Raw genomic sequence first — 24,870 nt, 5'->3', positions numbered from 1 at the left:
ATTGCCAAATTCTCTTCTCTATTCAGAGACAAACGGAAACCTACACTGTACATTTACTACCACTTAACAAATAAACTGCTGCTGTAGTCTCTGCTCTGATAGCCGACAGCTGTCTGCTCTGAGCGCATTCACCGTCACACACTCTCTCACGTACAGGCTAAGCACCAAGCTATTCCTTAAAGGAGCTATTCCCCGGTCTTGTAACACAAGGACAGCCAGAGCTTCTTGTATTTGGTCCGAAAGTCCAAACCATCCAAAAAAAATGCTTTCACACTATAAACGAACCGGACCATGGTTCAGTTTGGTCCAGACTGAGACCACCTCTTTTTATCGGACCAAAATTTGGTCTTTTGATCCGGACCGTGTTCCGGTGGAGGTTTCAAACCTGTAATTTTGGTTTGGATCAAACTGAAAAGTCCGAAAGTCCGGACCAAATGAGGTTTGTGTGAAAACGCCCTAAAAGAAATCACAGAGGTGTTGAACTGCCACAAACATGAGTGTGGTAAGCAGCAAATATTGCATTTTCAAAAGTTGATTTGAATCTAACTTCTTCCTTTCACGTTAAACAACTTACCGCTCTGGCAGCCCATTTCCCACTCTATTTTGGTCCTTGGTTTCCATAGTGATGGAATGAAATGGAAATTATTTCAGCAGACCTACATTTGGATGTGTTTTTTTTTTAATCTGTCCACTTGGGTAATCATGAAGCTGTTATGCAGTGGAATGTAATAGTTGACCCTGCTGGGAAATTCGCCTGGGATGAAATTTTAATTAGCATACCTGTTGGACACCTGTTGGGGGCAAATCTTACTGGGTGCGAAAGAAGTTTAAAAGAAAACTGCCTTCTACCTGGAAAGAAATGTTACTGATTTCATTAGTCAAACATGTTTTATCAGGGAGACAAAAATCTGAGTCAGAATACTTTCAGTGAAATGATTTAGTTGCAGTTGCTGACTGTCTAATTCAAGGTGATATAAGAGTAAGAAAAGTCAATAGGTGTATAAAGCAGGGGTGGGAGTAAGTCACACATGTGCAAGTCACAAACAAGTCTCAAGTCACTGTGGTGAGAATCAAGCAAGTCAAGTCGAGTCCCTGCTATAAGTCAAGCAGGTCACAAGTCAAGTCATACAAAAATATGCAGTTAACGTTAGCTTAAAGACATTCACGTAACGTTACCTTTGTTAGTGTTGCTTGAAATGACGGATACAGTTGGATGTTGTGGTTCTCGTGTCTGTTATTTTGGAGTTGCAATCCTTGCACACAGCTGTGTTTTACAACGAGCATAGACTACAAACTCTTTAAACTAAATTTTACTATTTTGGGCATAATCCCTTCGATGCCTCCTACGTTTGCCTCTGCTGGTCTGCTACGCTCTGGAAGGTTGCCTAGCAACATGGCAGGGTGGCTCGTATAGCATGAAGGTGTTTCAAAAACAAAAGTTAACTTCTCAATACCTTGAAAAAAAGAATATGGTCTGGCTAATACATTCAGTCCTTCCAGAAAAATGTGGAGTTTTTTTGTGATTGTTGCGGGCAAAAACCCTTGATTATGCGGCACGTTTTCTTATTACGTGCCGCATACGGGATATTTATGCAATTTTATGCGCTGAAATTGCGGGAACTTGCAAAAACTGCGGTTTCATCATGGCTTCATCGCGGGGTTTGCAGCTTTTCGATGATGTTCACGCCGCGTAATTACACAGGTCATTTCATAACGTTCCCATGGCAACAGGGGAAAATGGCTGCTCTTGTGTAAAGTAAACGCAACATTTTTCAGCTTTCTGCTAAGATATATGTGACTTTCTTGCAAACAAAATGCGGGGATTATGAAATCATGCAAGCCCCGCATATTTTGTGCGGAAATCGACAATTTATGCAGCGAAAGTGCGGCGTATTTGAAAAAATGCGGCCCCCGCATAAATATGCAGACTTTGGCTGATTATGCATTGAATTATGCAATCGCATAATCGCGTTAAAGTCGAGTCATTTATCGATGTAAGTCAAGCAAGTCTCAAGTCCTGAAATTGGCGACTTGAGTCAGTCCCCCACCTCTGGTATAAAGTAACAAAAGTAACATAGCTACAGTAAGAAATAAATAAAAACGTTAAGTAGAAGTAAGAGACATTAGGTTACAAGTAAGATGTGGAATGGCGAGTACAAATTCTTTTGGAGTGCAGTGCAACATAAATACAGTACCAACAGAAATAAGTACTATGTGAGTATAAGTAGCAGCAGTGGATAAGTAACACCTTTGCACATGTAGCTGATAAAACACCAATTAATTATTGTACATAATTGTCCAAGAATATTGAGATGTGGTGTGTAAATACTTCAATCAAAAAAAAACATTTTGAAAAAATGACACTCAGCTTGAGTGTGACACAATAGGATATTTTAGGAACTTTTTTCATTATTGTGCAATCTCTGTTAAGTTTTTGCAATCACTTATCTTTGTATTCAAAGATTAAAAATCTTTGAGTGTTTAAAAAAGCGCTATATAAATAAAATAAAATAATTATTATTAGTTTGTATTTTTTGAAGTGGAGTTGTATGAGGTAATTATCCATTGTCAGTGTATTTTCTACAGTAGATTGTGGTCGGCAAGCCTCCAGTATGGAGGATCAGACAGGAGTGCCGACACGGAAGCTAAGTAATGTACCGCTGTGGACAGGGGGCAGCAGCTAAACGTATTTATGCCACCTAAAAAAAAATCTTTATCAGTTTATTTTTCCTGCTTTACCTTGCCGTCAGAAAGGGCTGTCTGACGGCAAGGTAAAGCAGGAATGGAAGGTGGAAGGTGTTATATCCGTCTATGCTCTCTTCAAAGCCACCAGACTCCATTGACAAAAACAGTAATTTTACCTCGCAGAACTAGGAAGTCGCTGGTCTACACAAACAATCTAACCCATCCAGGCAGCGGTAGACCAGCAACTCCTGTGTTCTGCAATGTAAAATGACAAATTTGTCAAAGGAGTCTGTTGGCTTAGGTAAAGAGGTGAAATATTCAAAATATAGCATACACCTAAACTAATATTGATTCTTTTAGGTGGGTGTTCTTTTAGGTGGCTAAAATATGTTTTGCTGCTACCTCCGTCCACAGCAGTACATTGCTCACCTTCCATGTCCGTATTCCTCCTCGCTTCTCTAAACTGGAGGTGTGCCGACCGCCATCTACTGTAGGTAAAACACTGACCCTGGATAAGTGTCTCGTACAACCCCACTTCACTGCAAAACACGAAATGTGACATTTCTAAAGTTTAACTCTGGTGATACAAGGTTGAAACAACCTTGTTCTGCCTCCACATCTCTCTGCCACGTTCTCTGTCTGTCTGCCATGTTTCTTTTTTTTTATATTGTTTATTTGATGGTTTTAATCCGTTCCAGTAAATCAAGATTGCAATAACTCTAATCCAAAGTACAGGTAATTAAAGTCCGCTCACTCTCCCAAATGGTAACTGTTTTGATTTTCTGACTCCTTGGTTCCTCCTCCACAATCCAATAATTCTGACTATATATATAATTTTTGTATTTACCCTAATGGATTTTCTTATTATATAGGCTATTAATGGGCGTATTGCAGGAATCACTGGAAGATCCCCTACAGTATCTCCTTTACGGTATTATTTAGCCCTATTTCTTTTGCCATGTAATTTCTCATTGGTAAATGATTATAAAAAATGTGATTGATTTTTTTTTTTTTAGGTATATGAATTAGCAAGTTTTGAAATATTAGTTTTAATGATGTACCAAATGCCCCTGTTATTTTTCAAGTGGCAATCCTTAAGACCTGGGGGCAGCATAGCAGACTGTTGTCGTTTTAATATAGAAGTCCAGTGGCTGGGTTGGCTCAGTCGGTAGAGCAGGCGCACATATATAGAGGTCTACTCCTCGACGCAGCGGCCGCGGGTTCGACTCTGACCTGCAGCCCTTTTCTGCATGTCATTCTCTCTCTCTCTCTCCCCTTTCATGTCTTCATCTGTCCTGTGAAAAAAAGGGCTTAAAAATGCCCCCTAAAAAATATATATATATATATATATATATATACAGTCCCTCCAGAAAAACACGATTATGCGATTGCATAATTCAATGCATAATCAGCCAAAGTCTGCATATTTATGCGGGGGCCGCATTTTTTCAAATACGCTGCACTTTTGCTGCATGAATTGCCGATTTCCGTGCAAAATATGCGTGGCTTGCATGATTTCATAATCCCCGCATTTTCGTTGCAAAAAAGTCACATATATCTTAGCAGAAAGCTGAAAAATGTTGCGTTTACTTCACACAAGAGCAGCCATTTTCCCCTGTTGCCATGGGAGTGTTATGAAGTGACGTTATGAAGTGACGTTATGAAGTGACGTTATGAAGTGACGTTATGAAGTGACGTAATTACGCGACGTGAACATCATCGAAAAAGCTGCAAACCCCGCGATGAAGCCACGATGAAACCACAGTTTTTGCAAGTTCCCGCAATTTCATCACATAAAATTGCATAAATATCCCGCATATTCCATCGCATTTTTTAAGAAAACGTGCCGCATAATCAAGGATTTTTGCCCTCAACAATCACAAAAAATCTCCGCATGATTTTTTTTCTATCATTCTGGGACTGGGAGCAACAGTGATCTTATTTTATGCTGCACACAGCATGAGTCAGACAGGGAAAGTGAAAGTAGTTGGTTACCTCCCGGAAATTGGAGGTGTGCAGCCTGTCGCCTGCCGTTCCTAATCTAACAGCTCACTGTGGCTTCTCCTGTTGTTCCATCACTCCCTGCAATATTTTGCATTTTTTTTATATTTTTATTTTGATCCAGAGTCAAAAATAACAGTTTTCTTGTTTTGTAGACACATTTTGATACACATTGCATTCCCTGTGACGACTCCATAATAAAAGTCAACTTATGTTTTGCCAATTAAATGCTTTTAATGTAACTTAATACGGCATTTTCCGGGGAATGTCGTACGGTGGCCGACAGGGGCAAACGCACTGCAACTTAACGAAACACACGCAAATAGACAAAACACAAGCACATTAAGAAAACATCTTCATTAATTTGACAACACATGCGCAGCATTTAGCAAACACGCTGCAAATACACACAACACAACCAAATACACAAACGCGCTGCAAATACACAAACGACGCAAAAAGAAAAGCACACAACCCAAAAAACAGAAACGATGCAAAAGAAAAGCACACAATCCCCGAAAACAAATGCTGATTGGGTATCACCTGTGACCTGAGCCAATAAACTAGAGACACACCCACCAAACGAGAGAAAACATATCTCAAACATAGACTTAATATTTACGGTCGATGATCCCAAAGCAGTTCCACATCGTTTCACAACGGTGCACACCGTTCTGAGATTGAATGTGCCCCGGCTCTCTCTGTCTCTCTCTCTTATGTGTATTTGCGGCGCATTTGCTAAATGCTGCGCATGTGTTGTCAAATTAGTGAAGATGTTTTCTTAATTTGCTTGTGTTTTGTCTATTTGCGTGTGTTTTCAGTGCGCTTGCCCCTGTCAGCCACCGTAATGTCGCCACAGAAACCCAGTTCGTAACACTGCGGTGCAAATATATCAGTATTGCAACAACAATACTTTCATCAGTGGGCCATAGGCTCAATCACCATTGTGCTACCTCCTTCAGTGATAGGTATGGACTTATTATAGGTAATAAATAGGTATGAAATTTATTTTGTAAATCGTGTATCATTTGACTCGTCAAGGCCCCAAAATTGCTAATTGAAGTATTGACAAATAGTTACACCTAAATATTTTTTATTTGTATTTTGGTTACTTCTCAGATGACATTGGATTTAACTAATAATAAGAATCTTTATATTGTCTGTTATCCAAAGCCCAATTTAAAACTTTAAACACTGCTAAGGTACTAGTAAATATCGACTGTCCTTATAAAACTCGTTTGTAAATCCATCACTGTCTGCTTTGTTTCAATCTTCATATTGTTGTTTTCTTGTGCTTTTAACCTTAGGCATCTTGGAGGGCCATTAACCAATCCCTGTACTTTTAGACAGATGAAACATGGCCAGGGCCATCGATATTGTATGATTCATGCCTGTGGCTTAAGGTTCTAATATTTCTACCAACCCCTGTGTCTGGCAAAGCCACAGTAACTATTTATCACCCCTATGCCTATGCTGCTGAGATAGGTGTTATATAGCCTACTGCAAAATATTGTTTTTAGGTGTGTGTGTGTGTGTGTGTGTGTGTGTGTGTGTGTGTGTGTGTGTGTGTGTGTGTGTCTGTGTGTGTGTGTGTGTGACACTGATGTATGCCACACATCAAACCTCCACATTGCTTTGTCCTTGAACATGTTCCTAAAGCACTGAAGTAAAAGGAAAGCAGGCATCATTTCATCTGCTTTGAGTAAACATAGATGAGTCAGAGCTTGTCATCGTTAGGAGCCTGACAACATATACAATGCTTTTTTTAGGACTTAATGTTTTAGTTTGTTCACCACAGGCATGATATCTTTTCAATTTAAGGAACATTATCGACACAAGAAACGGAACAAGGAAATGCTGAGAGTTAATAGATTTCCCATATATAACATCCAACGTGCATCAGAATGATTGATGAAGTCATGAACAGTATTAGTGAACTCGTATTTATAAGGAAACAAATAGTAAGAAAATGCCTGTATTTTCTTTATGATGAAATACAACTGGATAGGCAGCAGTCTGAAGAGGCTTTTTTCTGAAGTGACACAAAGCACTCCTGCAAATTGCCTTAAAGGGGTGATAGAATGCAAAACTGAGTTTACCTTGTCAGAGTTGAATTACGACAGTTTGGTGGGTAAAATAGGCATACATAGTACCTCAAAGTCCCATTGACACCCCTTTCCTCTGCAAATCTCACAATTTGAAACTGCTGCTGAAAACGCCTCGAAATTTACATACACCACTGACCTGAGATCAGCTTAGCCTTCTGAATAGGTCGCGCAGATCTCAGAAATGTTATACATTGTTCGTCTGCTATTTCATTACTAAATTCACTTCTGAGACTTTTTTTATGCGAGAAATCAACTATATAAAGCTCAAATATGGGCCGTTTTACGAAAATTGATGGCTAATTACAAATTTGGTAAGACGGTGTCGGACTTCAGGAGCTCCACACAGTCTGACGAGACAGCGGCAGCCCGTGGCGCTCCATACCCAGGGCAAAGTCACCGTTTCTGGGTTACTGCTTACTTACCAAATGCCGGCGGCCGCGGAGCTCGATTGGCCCGTGGGGCTCTGCGGGCTGCCGGCATTTGGTAGTCCAGTAACCCAGAAACGGTGACTTTGCCCTGGGTATGGAGCGCCGTGGGCTGCTTTGTCTCGTCAGACTGTGTGGAGCTCCTGAAGTCCGACACCGTCTTACCAAATTTGCAATTAGCCATCAATTTTCGTAAAACGGCCCATATTTGAGCTTTATATAGTTGATTTCTCACTTAAAAAGTCTCAGAAATGAATTTAGTAATGAAATAGCAGACGAACAATGTATAACATTGCAGTGTCTGAAATATGAGACGTGCTGTCTCATTTCCACTGTGTGTGTATGTGCTTCGCTCAACCAATCAGCGTGCAGCTCATCTAAATATTCATGAGCATATTATATTTGGAAGAAAAGCTCTCGTTCCAAAATCGGGCATTCCACAGGGTAGCATTAGGGCCCATAGAATAGCACCCGGGCCATTTTCAGCCCAACCAATGTTACATACCCTATTAGGAGACCTTAAGGAACAGTGTGAAATACCCTATATAATCATTCTATCACCCCTTTAACTTTTCTTCACTTTTTCATTGTTCAGTTTGTTTTTGAATACGCACATAGTAAAAGAAATGCTAACAATGCTTTTAACGTTTCTAATATGTCACAATGTGGTGTCAGATTGTTGATATAAACAAGAAAACAATGCCACCACTTGACAACAGCGCTCTCCTATAATACTGAAACAATTCATTCAATTTGGAGGCCATTTTCAACCAGAGGTTGACGTTACATAATTGGAAAGCACAGATTGTTTGGTTCATAAATAAGTTTAATTGTCCTCATGCATCAGATGGTATTTTGTGATAAATAGACAGAGCAAAATTAATGTGACGCCGCATCAAGAAACCCACAGAGTTTATTAATGATATGTTGCAAATGTCCTCATTTTGATGAATGCAATAGCTGCTTAAGTTCCAACAAGTTTTACAGCATATCCCAGTAATGCCAAGTCTTTGAGTAACTGACAGCCAACACCAACATCTGTCAGGTAATCCCTAATTAATGCTCACTCTAAAGCCACACTATTTAAAAATGCAAGTAGTTTTACTCCAAAACCAAACTTAACAAGATTTTTTAATCTGTTTCCCCCCCGCATGACAGATGTGGTATCTCAGACGGATCACTGTCACACTTATTCTGCCACTGTCCAGTATTAAGTCATTTATGGAGAGACATATTTAACAATGTCAGATAAATATCCAGCCAGATTGTAATCTGGCTGTTTTTGGTTGCTCTGACAGTACATAGGCTCTTCCCAGCAGAAGGAAATTATTAGAGCAGACATGGTTGCAGAGAAAAAATGAGTATGACTTAATTGGAAGTCTACCCTGTCCCCATGTTTTAGGAGGTGGCTTAATGAAATGCTTTCCATGGCTAGGATGGAACAGATTGGTTTTGGCAGGTGTTCCTGTTCCATTTTTGGTGTTGATGGGATCTAGATGCCTGATTCGTGTGTTTACTGCTGTGCTAGGCCCTTGATCTGAGCAGGTTTTAAACTTGTACAGGCCCTATTTTAACAATCTAAGCGCACGGCGTAAAGCGCCTGCACTGTAAGAAAAGATACACCATATCTACTCAATAAAAATGAGGCAACAGATAACAAGCAATATTATTAATTAAATTTTGCATGGTTTGGTATTGAGTAAATATGAATTAAATGAGACCCTTAATAGTTATCCATTTAATATGAGTATATTCAAATAGAAAACAGTACAGAATTAATTATAACCTAAACAAAAATATTGAGTTGATTTGAAAAAGATAAACTCCCTAATGTGTAAATAGTACTAATAAAAATGAATTTAATTCTACATATCAATGATATATAATTGAGTAATAATCCTCTACATTAATCTGCACATCGATTTGAATTTAATCAAGGCAATGAATTAAATCTAAATATTCTTTCTTAGGAATAACTAGTCTATGGCCCAGAAAGTACAGAACTTAACAAATACTCAAATAAGAATTTTATTAGCAATTCACTTTTGTGCTTTCGACTCATTGTAGTAGTGCTGGGCAGTATACCGGTATACGGGTATTAATTTCCCATATGATATGAATTTTTCAAATACCGTAATACCGGTGCAATGCCGCAGAAAACGCGGCCGAATTGATCTGTGAGTGACTTCAGAACGGGAGCCGTGTTAACTTTGTACCCTTCTCACTCATGGTTGTAAATTTACGACAATTAATAACCCACAACTAACTCTCTTTAATAGGATAAAACACCATAGCACACAACATTTTATGACTTTAAAAATTTCTAACACTAATAATTTTACATTTAGCCTACAAATTTACATAGCCGAACGGCATGCTGGGTAACATTATAGCTGCTAGCTAGCTAGGTTGACAGGAAGTGCTTTTCAATTAAAATTAGCCTGATTACATTGAACTAACTCAATATTCTCTCTATTTGGGATTAGATAAATATAATGCTTATGTTGTATTTAACTACAATGGTTGGATTTTATTCCAAACATTTTTATTTGAAATTTAATTAAATATTTGCCTCAAAATCAAAAACACAATCATATTGACTATATTTTACCTAATACATTAATTCAAATCTACGTGACCACAGAATCGTTTCTTACAGTGTGGCGCAGGTGTGTTTAGGGCATGTACAAATCCACTTTTGCTAGTTTAACGGTGGAGAAAAGGGTCTGTGCGCCAGGTGCATGGTTCAAAAGGGTTGTACAGTGTCTTCATTAATTCATAGCTGTGTTTTGGGTGTAACATGCAATAAACCAATCAGTGTCACCTCCCATTTGCTTTAAAAGCCAGGCGCGTTTCTGCCTTGTTGGTCAATGGCGCGATCACTTTCCGCTGCCTCAAGATATTATACGCCAAGAATGCACCTGAACACACCTCCCTGTAAGACCAGCACGCCCATGGGCGCACAGATGGGCGCAGGTGCATTTGCTATTTAAAATTGACAACTGCGTCGGTCTTAAACTAGCAAAGACACTTGCGTCGGGCTTTGCGCTGTGCCGGGTGCAAGATGGGGCCCGTACTCTGTTGTTCTGCCCGCTCTCCACCTGTAATATATAATTTGGTAAAATAATTTCAAAATAAAGTATTTTAAAATAAAAAAAAAGAAAATGCCAGTAGTTGATGCAGGTGTTCCCCTCCCCACTTCTCTCTGATTCCAGAGGCAGGCTTTGAGCAGTTCCGTGTGGCAGAAAAGGCTCATGGGAGCTGGATGAAGCTCTTCCTGGAGGGCAACACCTCTGAAGTGCTTAACAACATGGGCAAAAAGGTCCTGAAGCAGTATCTGGAGGCTCTGGCTGCCATGAGCTCAGCCCTCAGCAAACAGCTGGGCAAGTACGACATGTACTCCATGATCGCAGGCATGGTGTTTGTGTTCCAGGTGAGTGCAGAGGAAGTTCATTCAATTCAATTCAATTCAATTTTATTTATAGTATCAAATCATAAAAAGAGTTATCTCAAGACACTTTACAGATAGAGTAGGTCTAGACCACACCCTATAATTTACAAAGACCCAACAATTCCAGTAATTCCAAGAGCAAGCATTTAGTGCGACAGTGGCGAGGAAGAACTTCCTTTTAGGAAGAAACTGCGGACAGACCCAGGCTCTTGGTAGGTGGTGTCTGATGGTGCCGGTTGGGGGTGTGATGAACAGTGGCAATAATAGTCACAATAAATATAATGGAACTATGACTAGAAATAGTAGTTGTAGTAGTTCATGCGTAGCAGGACACTGCAGGGTGTAGCAGGGCGTAGCAGGAAGTTCACTTTAAGGACTCTAAAGACTGGTCGATTGGTCGATTGGTGTCGCTGTTCGGTCAGTGTTTGTTTGTTTTTAGTGTATGGAAGTCAGGGCTGCACGGCATGAGAAAAATATATGATATGCGATAATAACGTCGTTGAATATCGCTCAACGTTATTACTTGCGATGAATAAACAGATTTTAAAGTGTACTCAGTTCTGCCTTTCTTTTGCTTTCAGTATTCTGCTAAGGTACAACAAATTGCTTGTTGAATTTAAAACAAATGAAAGGAAGTCATTGCCAACATTTTTGATGGAACATATTGAACATTGAATTAAATATTAAAGGTAACACTAAAAAAAGAATGACAGTTACATTTTAAAATGCAATTTTCTACTGATATTTTCGGTAACACTTTACTTGAAGACAGCTAGATAATAACACATGACACTGTCATGACACAGTCATGACACATGAACCCTAACCCTAACTCTAACCCTAACCCTAACTTGTCATGACAAAAACCGAATGACACTTACTAAAAGAAGCGTTATGTCATAAACGTTTATGACTTGTTTATAATGTTTATGACACGTTCATGACAGTGTCATGTCACTCTTATGTAGATACCTTCAAGTAAAGTGTAACCACATTTTCTTTCAACTAACACAAAAAACAATCTCTGAGTGTCTTTCGCATTATGTCCCAGCCTTTTGTGATGTGTCTATTGCCACAGTTGATATCACGATAACGATAAAAACATGATATATTTTGCAGCCCTAATGGAAGTCACATGTGTGTAGGAAACTAAATGAAAAGTAATCTCTCATAAAGAAACATGGTGGAGGAAATGTTTCCATGTTTAAAGTTATGTTTAGAGTTTGCAGTTTTAGTCATTATGGCCAATCCATCTTATGGAAGTGGGAAAAAACACTTCCATAAGATGGATTGGCCATAATAACTTTAAATTAAACACAGGTGTTTTCACTCATTCTGGCTGATTAGACGTCTGCTCAAGTCGAAGGTGGGCTGATAAAGGTGTAATTTGTCCTACCCTAACAGGTGCAACAAAGCTAACGAGAGACTCAGGAAGATGTCAATCAACCAGTCTAGACACACCCACACAGTCCTGGGAAATCCAGTCAGCCAGATTAACTGAAAACACCTGTGTGGGTGTTCAGGGCATTTTAATATGTTTATTGTTACTGTATGCATTATTACACCAAGGCAAATTCATTTAGAACTTGTAAACTTGCTTGTAGTACATTTTGTGAGGAAAAGAGGGCTGAATCTCCCACAAATTGCAACAAAATATCTGACAAATGTTTATTATTATATACTGTCCTCTATAACATATAAAAAGCCTAAAGCAGCCTACACATGATAGGCGGCAAAACTGATTTGCGCTGACCGTTCTGTTGATTTCCAACGGGGAGACGGTGCCGGTTCAGATTCTTTCAACTTTGACCTAGTTGCCGCTGACCTTTCGGAAAGCGCAACCAAATTAGATAACAGCTGTCGTTACCTAGCAACGGGAAATAGCTTCCTTGCCACCCTTGATGATGAATACCTGCGCTGCGCTTTGCTCTGCGCCCTACCTAGCGGTGCGCAGAGAAAAAATCACTTATCATGTGTAGGTGGCTTAAGAGATCCAAGTGGTGAAAATATTGTCTTAAAGGACAATTCCGATGTAAAATGAACCTAGGGGTTAATAACATATGTGTACCGAGTCGACCGTTCTCTGAGATCTGTTTTCATGCTAATCGAATGTGTCTCTAGCTTTTAACAAGCTACCGCAAACCGGTGGTTAGCTGCTAACGCTAGCTTTAGGGGCACAGGGTAAATCTCTATTTTATACCACTAGCAAGGCTCAAAATAGCACCACACTTCAATGGTAGCATAATGAGGGTCGCAGTCGAACGACGAACGCCGTGCAACCAGTAACCAGTAACATAGGTCAAACACAACATTCGTGGTTCGACTGCTCATGACTGTTTTCCAAGATGGCGCCCGCATGTAAACACAAACGCTACTGTCTTTATAATCTATCTTTGTAATACACTGTCTGTACACTTACAAAGTTCTCAATGCTTCGGTTTACATGTAGGGACCCTCATTATGCTACCGTTGAAGTGTAGTGCTATTTTGAGCCTTGTTAGTGGTATAAAATGGCGATTTACCATTTGCACCGAAAGCTAGCGTTAGCAGCTAACCACTGGTTTGCGGTAGCTTGTTAAAAGCTAGAGACGCATTCGATTAGCATGAAAACAGATCTCAGAGAACGGTCGACTCGTACACATGTGTTATTAACCCCTAGGTTCATTTTGCGCCGGAATGTCCTTTAATGTAAATAATCAACTGGGGAAACTTCAAAGTGATATGTTAGTTAAAATATTTCCCCTATTCGCCTGCAGTGTCTCCCCTTAACATGGGCTGCAATAGGAAATTGGAATTACCAATTTCAGTATATGTTATAGAGGAGACTTTTATGAGACTAAATCAGGTGAAAAGGTTTCTGTTGCAATATGTGTGAGGTCATGTTGCATAATGCCTGTACTATTGGTAATAAATCTGATTCGGATATACTGGACAAAGCCATGCTGATGTAGGTTTTTGTGGTTGTATCAGTTGAAAAAAAAAAAAAAACAGTTCTTCTCTCTCCCTGCCCCACACACACAGCTCCTGTTGGTCTTACTGCTGGCTATGCCTGAAGCCCTGAGCGGTGCCGCAGCCGTGGACCTCCCAGTCCTCCCAGCCCTGCTCTCGCTGCCTTTCTACCTCCTGTGCCTGCTGCTCGCCTCGGTGCACGTCTTGGTGTGCACATCTACTGAGAGCTCCTGCTACTTCTGCAGCCTCTCCTGGGGTCTCGTGTTTGCTGCGGTTGCCTTCTCCTCAGCAATGTTTTGTATTCTGGTCTCCATGGCGACGCGGCGACTCCCCCTGGGACCAAAGATTCACGGGAAGGTGAGTCTGTGCACCCGAATATCCCACCCACACACGTGTACAGATTGGAACAGATGTTTGTCCTCATAGCTGTATACACGTGTGTGTGTGTGTGTGTGTGTGTGTGTGTGTGTGTGTGTGTGTGTGTATGTGTGTATGTGTGTATGTGTGTGTGTGTGTGTGTGTGTGTGTGTGTGTGTTTTCTTTTTGACGTCAATATGCAGCCTAACCTGGTTCCCAGCCTTTTTGATCTGAGATTCGCCCCACAGCCCTGTCAGATTTATTTATTTATTGGTTTACTCATTCATTAAAAAAAAAAAAACTATGCAACATAAATCACAACATATGTCTTTCACATAGAAAGAAATAGAGTGTGTGCTGGAGAGGTCAGAAACCTGTGGGGGGCATTATAGTGAAACCTCGCCAGGTCACTAGAACGTAATTTACAATAAAAAAAATTGTACATGAAATAAAGTCAATATGGTGAAAATAGAATGACAGAAATAATTACAAACAACAAAATGATGACAATAAAGGAATGAAATAGCAAGAGAAGAAAAAGGCACTAGATTTAGATAATACAAGCTGAAGAAGAGTTCAAAAAGCTGGTAAATCAGTTACCAGTCTGGAGGCTAGATGTCCACTAAACACAATTTTTCTTTTAGTTTTCTTTTTTTAATAGATGAACTTGCGTACCCCTTCATCAATTCCCAATGTGTTCCAAATGTTTAACACTATTCATTACATGAAGATGGATATTGGTTCATTTTTTTTATACAGTTGAACTGTCAGTATTTAGGTTGGGTTGGTCAGAAATTGTACTACTACTATTACTACTATTGAATGTTTCAGCTGCTTATGCAATACTTGCCTGAACACTTCCAGCTATTTATTTCTATCCTTTATTCTTTACTTTAGATACCTGTTAGGGGCTGCATGATTTGGAGAAAAAGTCACATTGCGATTTACAATACTGGGATTGCGATATAATGGTATCATGAGTCTACTTGCTTGATTATCAAGGAAAATGCATACTACAATTTACAATACAATTTTGGAATGTGTATTTCCCAACTTGAAAATACAAACTTAAACGAGCATGAGAAGAAATACATAATCAAATTTTTTTTACTAAATTAAATAACAAAAAAAATCTTTTCAAAGTAGACATTTTTGCTTTGCTCAACAGTACAAATGAAATAAATAGAACAATAAATAAGAAAAATCCAAAATTCTCATTAAGATAATACAGTACTTTTTGTATGCCCTTATAGACAGTGACATTTAGGATGGGTGTAATAAGAACTAGTGTTTAAGTTACTTTGTACCACCTCTTCTTAAAGTCTGCATGCTCTGAACCCCTCTGCACTTCTGATACTCCCATAACCATACACGACACACGCGCTACCGCCTAAACAGACTGACTGGTCATATCTTTTGTGGACGTTGACGAGGGTAGCACTTAATAATACACCCATGGGGTAGCGTCATGGATGTGTTATAAGGGTAGCGTAAGCAGGTGCGTTGAGTGTGTGAATGGTCAAGCAAGGAGATCGACCTAGAGCTGGGCAATATATCAATATTATATTGATATCGATATATGTAAGTAGATATCGTCTTAGATTTTGGATATCGTTATATCATAATATGGTATAAGCGTTCTCTTTTCCTGGTTTTACAGGCTGCATTACAGTAAAGTGATGCCATTTCAGTGTTTCCTTTAGGATTTCTTTTAGCAGTGGGGGCAGGTCTGTCCAAACAACAAAAACAAAAAATTATTGAAGATGGCGTTGCTGTGTTCAAAGCCATATGTCATGGAAGGTTTAGAATGTGTGATGTCATCATTCTTTAATGACATTCTATAGAAGGACGCAAGAAATATCTTTACAATATCTTCAAAAATAATTTTTTTTGTGGCTATCATGGCGACCATCGTTCCCGAAACTCCCAACGCACAGCTTGAGGACCCGAGAAAAGCCCTTCTGGAGGTCCAAAAACAAAACGAAGAGCTGGTCTCAGTGAATGCTGGCCTGATGGAGGAGAAAGGGAAAATCTTGAAGGCTCTACAGTCAGAAAGAACAATAAGGAAAAACTTACAGAAGGACAGGAAACTCAAGGAGCGAGAGAAAGATGAAGAGATCCGCCTTCTTAAGGAAAGTTTGACCAAAGAAAAAAATCTCACAGAGTCAGTCAAAAGCCACTGGAGTTCAGAGTTCAACCGGTTCAATGCATCCATTAAAGAGGAGCACAAGAGAATGAGCCAGGCCTGGCAGGAGGAGGTCAATTGTATCAAATTGAAAAACAAGGATTTAATGGAGTTAGACCGACTTTGGGAAAAAGGGTTAATTGTAAAGAGGAGCAGGTAGTCATCGAGCTTAGAACTGTGCAAGAGGCCTTTGACAGTGAGTTAAGCCGGGTCGTTCTGGAAAAGGACGATCTGATCAACGAGATACTAACTGAAAAGAAGGCACTTGAAACAGAGACATTGGAGTGTGTGGCCAAGCTACAAAAGAAAGAGTGCGATCATCCAGAGCGAGGCAGAGTGGCAAACCAAACTGGCGGCTGTGGAAGATCAGGTGAGGTGCGAGATGGCTGCAAAGGAGGAGATCTCCGAGAGAGCGCAGGAGCTGCAGAAAAAGAGGCTAAAGTCTTATGTGAGTTGGGCATTATCTTCTCCCATCTATGTCCCATCCATTCACCCTCTCTCCCGCCTCTTCTGAGGCGACATGGCAGCTCAGTGATTGGCACCGCAGCCTCACAAAAAGGAGAAGCAAGCGTGGCTATACTCTGGGTGATCCGGTTTATTGCCATACTTCAAAGACTTGCAGGTTCAACTAAAGAAGTGTAGGGTTACTCCGGGTGATCCGGTTTTCCTGACACAACAGAAAAATTATTGAAATAAAACAAAAACAAATTGAAAAAAATTCCCTTATCTATCTGTCTTTTAAAAATAGGATGTTTTTAAACTAACACAATTATCTTGAAAACTCGACAGCAAAGGTATTATACATTTACCTTTTTATTTTCTGTCAACTGAAGCTGGTCTCTCATTTTCAACTTAACTCTATTCGAAGTGGTTCTGGAGTCTGAAGGCTTTATTGCAGCTGATTCCTTTCATACAGCAGGGACATTCTGCCCTCCGTTAAATTAACTTTAGACCCTGAAATAGTTCAGCTTGTCAATGAGAAGATATGTATTTTAAGAATTATGTATTTAACTGAAATCTTTTGTCAAGATAAATATTTTTCAATTTTAACTTTGATTCCATGATTGAAAGGTTAAACATTTCAATGAATAAAACACCAACAATAAAAAGCACTCAGGGCACATATTAATCAAGGCTGCAAAATACTACTGCTGTAATAGCAGAAACTGGTAAAATATATATATAAGGTAGAGATGCAGTCTGACATATGCCGGTCAAATGCTGTAAATAAATAACATTGTAAAGGCTACCATACACAATGCATAAGAATTATTTATAGGCTAGCAAATAATATCTATAAACCCACTATTAATTACATTATCTTAAGTGCAGTGTAACTACTGTAGCATGTAAATAATGCACATAAAATACTTTTGTACTGCCCTATTTCTGATACCGTGGCGGCCGAAATGTTGCCATGGCGGGCCGACCACTACAAAATCAACATGGAGGAAACACTGCATTTTCTGAACTTACCAGACTGTTCTATTATTTGCCTTTAACCACTTAGTCAATATATCCACATTATTCATGATTATTTATCTAAAATTGAATTGGTAAACTATTTTGTAAAAGCACCAATTCTCAACCCTACAATATCGTTGCAATATCGACATCGATGCATTTGGTCAAGAATATCGTGATATCTGAGTTTCTCCATATCGCCCAGCTCTAGAGCGACCGGTAGCGGTGAGAATAACTTAGCGTACGAGTACGGCTGTGTGAGGGAAAAGCAAGAGGAAAAAAAAGAGATAGCTAAGACAATGTAAAGTGAGTTAACAGTGAACAATAAAACAAGCTTCTCAAGACATGGTGGCTTCATCTGTTGTTAATACTGCTGTAGTCTTGCATTGCCAGACCTTCCTCCACACCACTGCGGAGGAGGGTCTGGCTAGTCCACACAGCATTCTGGGATGGGAGAAAAACGTGATCTGGTTAATTGGCATTTCTGTAAACCAATCACAGTAGTCATGGGCGGAGCAAAGCGCCGGGCAGAGCCACGGCGCGGCTGCAAAATAGCCTCAGGAAGGAACTTGTTTTGGTGGAACATGTGTACATTCAAAAATTGTTTTAGTCGTGCAACAGAAAACTCAGATTGGACAGATAGTCCAGCTAGCTGTCTGGATTTACCCTGCAGAGATCTGAGGAGCAGTTAACCATAGTCCTCACAAATCCACCGGAGTTTAGAACGCCAACACAAAGAAAGAGGAAGGTAACGGAAACCCGGCCAAAAAGAGGGACACCCGGCAGAATTTCCGGCGCCAACTGAACAATCCCGGAAGTGGAACGTCGTGGATATAGACTGATACTGCCAGTAAAGTGAAGGTATTTACCGCAGAAAGAGCATCGGCCCTGGAGGGAGCGTCTCCCCTGTGCTTCCCGACTACAGTCCGGGAGCCTGAAACAGAAAAGCTGCAACAACGTGGAGACTGCAGTGCACAAACAGACTAGAGTGTCACACACACAGCACACCTTTTTGTTTCATTAAATTGCACAATTTCTGCGGTTATGTAATTGCACAGAGTGACATTGTGATTGTCATTAGATTAATCGTGCAGTACCTGTTTAAACGTCTGTGTTCAGGTGTTACAGCTGATATATTCTTTTGAGTTTTCCATCCAGAGACAGCCGCATTCACTAACTTTTTGCTGTTTTAAAGATAGATTATTGCTTTTATGATTTAATTATTCACTTCTGTGGGTAGAGAAACATTACCTTTGAGACCACCAGAATTTATTTGAGAGAAAAGCTACTAAATCCGCCGAGACTCAGGGGGGATGGGATGGCACACTCTTGTCTATTGTACCCCCACTTTGTGATTTAGCTAAGTTAGCAAAGTCTTTACTAATGCATCCTTAAATCACTTGAATGGGCTGTGAAACAAAGGCCTGAGAAAAAGTTTTAATGGATTTTCTTGGATCTGTGAAAATTGAAAAATCACTTCACCCAAATGCAGCTGTAAAGAAATGTTTCAGCGCGTGCCCTTTTAGTCGATTTGAGACTTTGGGCACCATTTATATTAATCAAACAGTGCTTGGCTGTATGCACAGCTTACCATGTGTTTGTAATGGAGGGTTGCAGGGAGCCCTATTAGTTAGTCCTTAATTACTCTACAGTACTGCACAGGAAAATGGTAAAAAAAAAAGTAGGTAGCTTTAATGTTGACATTTATAATGCAGTAATGTAACTTGGAATATTTTGACATAAAAGAAAGTGTGTTTTATGTTGACACATCTGAGAATCTATTTGACTGTGAGAGTTCTAGAGAGTTCAGAATTTGTTCAACTCCAGAGTTTAACTGTTAATGCCAACAGCACAACGCTGGATTTGTTACAGATGCCGCTACAGTCTGTTCTGCTGCTGCAGGTTTACTCTATGTCTCATGCCTGTGACACACCAACCCGATAATCGTCCGTCGGACAGTCTGGCGAGGTCAGTGACTCGAGTCTGTTCGGTGTGATCCGTGCCGTCGTCCGTCGGAGGAGCTGTCGGCCTTCATTTTGGCCGACCTGACTTGCTGGGTCGGAGGGCGGGCAGTCGGACTCAATGACCAATCTGATTGGTGGAGTGCTAACCCGGAAATGACGAGCGGGATGAGCGTGACTAAGCCTCTCAAAATCTGAAGAAAATCTTTTAAACTGACCTTCGTCGATCTGAAATGAAGACAGATTCAGCAACTGCGTGGCCTATTTCTCTCTTAAAATGTTTTCAGAAACACGTTTCGGTGAAATATCTTCGTAAAATATGAGATCGTATTCTGAACAAAGCCGCCATTATGCCCGGTTGAAAAATCCGGGAGCAGCCAGACCCACGTGACGCGTTTGTCCAATCAGACAATACAGATTAGCGCCGCCTGCTGTTATGGAGACGTGTTACGTCTTGCGCACCCGCAGAACGTACGCTCAAGTCGACGTCTCTTCGGTGTGTTCCAAGGCACTTTTTGGACCTCGGGGAGCCGACTGATCAGTCCGACTGCCTTTTCTGCCAACAGTCGGCCATCGGGTTGGTGTCTCAGGGGCTTCAGAAGTCCCAGGCTCAGTTTGCAGTTTTCAAAATCTGTTAAAGCTATAGTGCGTAGTTTCTGTGTTGTTGCATGACAACAACACTGTCGACGCGTCCACATGATACAAGCCCCCCCCTCCCCCTCCTCCACACAGTTGCTAGTAGCCAAGGAGGACACGGAGGATTAAAAAAACATGATGGACTCTTCAGAAGAGGTCATTATCTTCACTCGAGCTTCTGCGCGGGAAAGTCACCGGACGCCACAATCTTCTGAACATAGTCATACTGAGAAATACAGAGAGAGTTGTGTGGAGCTGAGCTGTAGCAACTCATTTGGCAATGGCTTGAATGTAACAGACGTTCATTAATATCAAAAAGTTACCCACTAGAGCTTTAAAGTGGGCTCACATTTCTGAAACTCCTTCATGTGAAAAGCATATGTTTTGTATTCTTTTTTAACACGACATTAAAAAAACCCACAATTGTTGCACCATTCCATATCAAAAATGTTCCAGTCTACCAGAATTGAATTTATAGAAATCATTGTGTCTCTCCAGATAAATGGTGCTCTCTGGGTTTTTTTTTACCAAAGGAGTTATTAGCTGCATTATAAAATCATGTTAGAGAAACTGCAATGAATGTGCTGTTCAAAATTATGCCAGTCAGTGCAGCAGTAGACCATGTATTATTAAAAGAAGTGGGTCTCTAGATGGTAGCCAGTTCCTTTCCACTGACAGTTGTTCACTGGGCACCTACTGTAAACCAAAATAGTTTCAGGCTTCTGCTGACTCCTATACTCACTATACACTCAGGTACACCTAGCCAAAACTAATGCAGTCTAATACAACAGTCCTGCAATAAATCCTACCTTCATGACGGTTATGATGATCCATTTTTACTGAAGTTTTAGAGGTGTTTTGGGTGATGTTGAACTGTATTATGTTATACTGACAGGTGTTTCTGTTGTTTTGTCCACACCATTTATATTAATAATATGTATAAGGTAATACTGTTCAACAGCACCTCAGACTACATCCTCCAAATTGATCATAAAATGGAATGAACAAAAACTAAACATTAGAACCTTTCATGAAGGGAGCATTTATTGTCGGATAGTCTATATCGACGATGTTTCATTGACGGGATAGATCCGGTGCTGCCGGAGGATCCGCCGGATGTCCCTCACCTTCTGCTTTCTTTGTGTTGGCATTTAAACTCCAGTTGATTCGGGAAACGGCCTCTGAGCTTATACCGACAATCAAATAATTTCTATCTTTATTTTTCGAGTAAATTTCTCTTTACACACTCGACAGCCATTTTAATTTCAGAGCTCGCCTCCCTACGTACACATGTTCCACCAGAGGCACTGTACCTGCGTCCGGCGTTTATAGCGCCGCACAAGACAATTGTGATTGGTTTAAAGAAATGCCAATAAACCAGAGCACGTTTTTCTTCCATCCGGTAATGCTGTGTGGACTCGCCAGACCCTCCTCCTCAGTGCTGTGGAGGAAGGTCTGGCAATGCGAGACTAATTGCAGGACTGTTGTATTACACTGCATTAATTTAAGCTAGGTGGGCCTAATGAAATGGCAGCTGGAGGGGCCTTGGGTCATCAGTGGGGGGGTATTGCCGTTTGAGAAATATTTTAACGCAGTGGCGACATAGTCCAACACAGCAGAAATGTTGATCAAAAACGAAATACGTTTTTCTTTATTATTATTATTAATTATTATTTCATTAGCGAATTTCATTTTTTGTTGTTGTTGTTAATTTCCATATCATGCCACCACATAGCAGATCTATCTAACTTTACTTACTCCACTTAATTGGGAACGCACCGCGCGCAGGAGAGAGACAAAGAGAGTGGCAGATTCCAGCTGGCTTGTCATTGTGTATCTCCTTTTTAATATAAGAAACTTTTAAAAGGAAATCATGAAAGCAACAAAGACGAGGCTCTAGGAGTTTGCGGTTATCCATGTCCCACGACTGACCATTTTTAAACTCAGATTTGTGAGAGGGCTCTTTAACATAGGCTGCAATCAATGTGATTTGGAACATAGACAAGAATATAAAGACTAGTCTCCTACTTTGCCTTTGTAGAATGGAATCGGTGAGTCTTCAATAATTTGTTTTCCAAGCATTTAGCTACATGAGGCTGAAGGGCCAGGTCGGCTCTCAGAGACCGTGGCTGCTACTGGTGGTGGTGGCGGGATTGTCAGAGTCTGCTGCTGGAAGAGGCTGAAGAGGAGGAGGTCTAAGCCATTTTCGTAAATCCATTTTTTGTCGATAATTAGGTTAACTGCCTATGTGGACGGACAAACTGTTAGTTCTATTCTTTTCGATTCCAACCAACAACTTGAAATGGATTCTGTGCACTGCAGCTCAACCAGTGTCGGCGCTATGGTGGGGCATTCAAGGGCCGCTGAGTAAACTTGAGCATTGACCAAGCCTAGTAACCTGCTATGCTGCGCATGCACAACTAAAATGATGCGTTGTCCCCGTTCATTTTATTTAATTTAAGTTACAGTTTGCACATTTAATATTAAAATAATAACTAAAAGGGATATTTTTTTGCCACGCTATGGCCTGTGGTAGGAGGGGCATCAATGACCGCTAGGGGGGGCACGACCCTCGAATGCCCCACCATAGCGCCGACACTGCTGAGTCGGCTGACTTCTGCTGGCTCCCCACATACATTGCATGAAAATCATTTACTGATGCAACTCTTTGAGGCTTTTGTTGGGCATAATAGCTCAGTTTTTTTTATAATACAAATAGGCTAGTCATGTTAAAGTTTACAGCTGTTTATTTTGTAATGATGCATTTATGGCCATATTATTAAAATGTCGGCTGTTTTTAAAACACTTTTGAAAACAGCGGGACCTTCTGAATTCTATAAATAAAACATACTTTCGTATGACAGAAGGAGGGTGTGACTTTACTGACATAAATTGAAACATTTACATGTGCTTTATCTTTTATCTCAATGGGAAAGCCAGCATTATTACTCAGTAGTAATGTAATCACAGTTAGAAACTCTGATCCACAGGTAGGTCATATTAGAATGAGTGCCAGTTTTCAGCATTTGTCAATCAATCAATCAGACTTTATTTATATAGCATTTTTTATACATAAAAATGAAGCACAAAGTGCCTCATACAATTCAGCCCCCCCATCGCCTCCAGGCCCTTTCACCCACCTACCCAACCACCTCGAAGTCAGCTGTACATGCAAGTGGGTTAGGGTTAGTTGTCAAACTAATATGAGGAAAAGAGGCCACATTATCTTGTTAAATAACCAGAAAGAATTATTGAACATGTCATTAATCCTACGTGACACCATTAAACCTACAACGTTGATGGACAAAGAGACTCGGCAGTCAAAAATGAAAAACTAGCAAACAAACAACGGGAGATACCAGTATACAGCGGGCTTAGAAATACAGCTAACCGCCCGCTGTTGTGGCAGTGCTTTTGATGGTTTTAGGTAGCTCAAATTTGTTTCACAAATCAATTGTTTATGTTATTTTGCCTTCCCCCTATAACAGCTATGCTATGTTAAGTAAATATAATTTACTTTATAAGTAATTGCCAGCAATGTAAAGATCGCTCCTCTAAATGTGGGCAATCTATCTATATATTGGGACTAGTTATTCAGAAGGTGGAAGCTTTAAGTCTTTAGTGTTTGTTTGAATTGGCCTAAAAGGGAAGTCCTCTTTACTGCTGCTCCTATTTGCTCATTCTAATTTATCTATAAAGGTTACATCTCATTTCCCTCCTGGGAACTTTGCAAAAGTGCTGATAGGGCAAAATAGTCAGAAGAAATCCACTCGGGCCATTAGGTTAGGTGAAGAAATAAACTCCCCTATCTATACACTGGAGCATGCGGAGGAAATGTACTGTAGATTTTTCTTCCTTAAAAAGACTGTGGAATATTTTGTAGGGTGTAGGGTGCTACCTCATCTAGCAAGCAGATTCTCAAGAAATCCCCAGACTTTGGCTCGAAGGTAAAACAGTCAGACAGAAAGTTGTGGCTCGACTCATGTAGGGGCAAAAAACAAACTTGTATGAACTTTTAACAAATAATGCATCAAACATGTACAAAAACTCAAAGTATTTAGAAAGATTTAGACTACACCCTTTTGTCTCTGTGAATGACACGAAATACAAAAGAAAACATTATTTACGGTCCGTTATGGCTGCAACTAACAATCGATTTCTTTATTGTTTAACCCGTCATCACTTTTTTGATTAATTGACTATGGTAAAAAACAAACATAGGTCCACACATCGAAACCCGAGTATATGAGACTGCCCTCCCCCAAAAGAACACAGGACTTTCAACGTTGACTTTTTTAAAGTTACGTACATAACTATGCTACAGTACGCTACGTTACGTACGTAACTTTAAAAAAGTCAACGTTGACTTTTGGTTTCACACGGGACACGAACAGCGGTTTCCAGGGTGAAAGTCCTGCATTCTTTTCGGGGAGGCCACTTACTTATATACGTAACAAGTAATGTAACAAATGTAGCCTACTTATTTAAACCAAACCGTTTTTTTTCCTAAACCTAACCAAGTAGTTTTGTTGCCTAAACCTAACCAAATGCGACCGTTTCACAGTGTTAACCACGTCTTTAAAACTGTGACTGTTACGTTTAGGTATGAGGACGTGTTGATGTCCTGCTACCAGTAGGGGGGCTAATT

At 40.2% G+C, this 24,870-nt stretch overlaps 1 protein-coding gene and 1 long non-coding RNA gene across 2 annotated transcripts in view; one reads left to right on the top strand and one right to left on the bottom strand.

Moving 5' to 3' along the window:
• Window positions 1–24,870, top strand: part of pigg (phosphatidylinositol glycan anchor biosynthesis class G) — a 101,727-nt gene that overhangs the window by 42,494 nt on the left and 34,363 nt on the right. The window contains exons 7-8 of the mRNA XM_031280059.2: window positions 10,435–10,652; window positions 13,692–13,976. Of these exons, the coding sequence (XP_031135919.1) occupies window positions 10,435–10,652; window positions 13,692–13,976 (503 nt within the window). The remainder of the gene's footprint in view (window positions 1–10,434; window positions 10,653–13,691; window positions 13,977–24,870) is intronic.
• Window positions 1,012–24,574, bottom strand: LOC116036517. Its single transcript, XR_004101634.1, has 4 exons — window positions 24,564–24,574; window positions 10,509–10,512; window positions 1,289–1,294; window positions 1,012–1,092 (listed from the first exon to the last, which is right to left on the bottom strand). It is a non-coding gene; the product is annotated as an uncharacterized LOC116036517 (long non-coding RNA).

Source organism: Sander lucioperca, chromosome 1 (assembly GCF_008315115.2).
Source record: "Sander lucioperca isolate FBNREF2018 chromosome 1, SLUC_FBN_1.2, whole genome shotgun sequence".
NCBI lineage: Eukaryota > Metazoa > Chordata > Actinopteri > Perciformes > Percidae > Sander > Sander lucioperca.
Note: the sequence above shows the minus strand (reverse complement) of the source record. Positions and strands in the feature narration are given on the sequence as shown.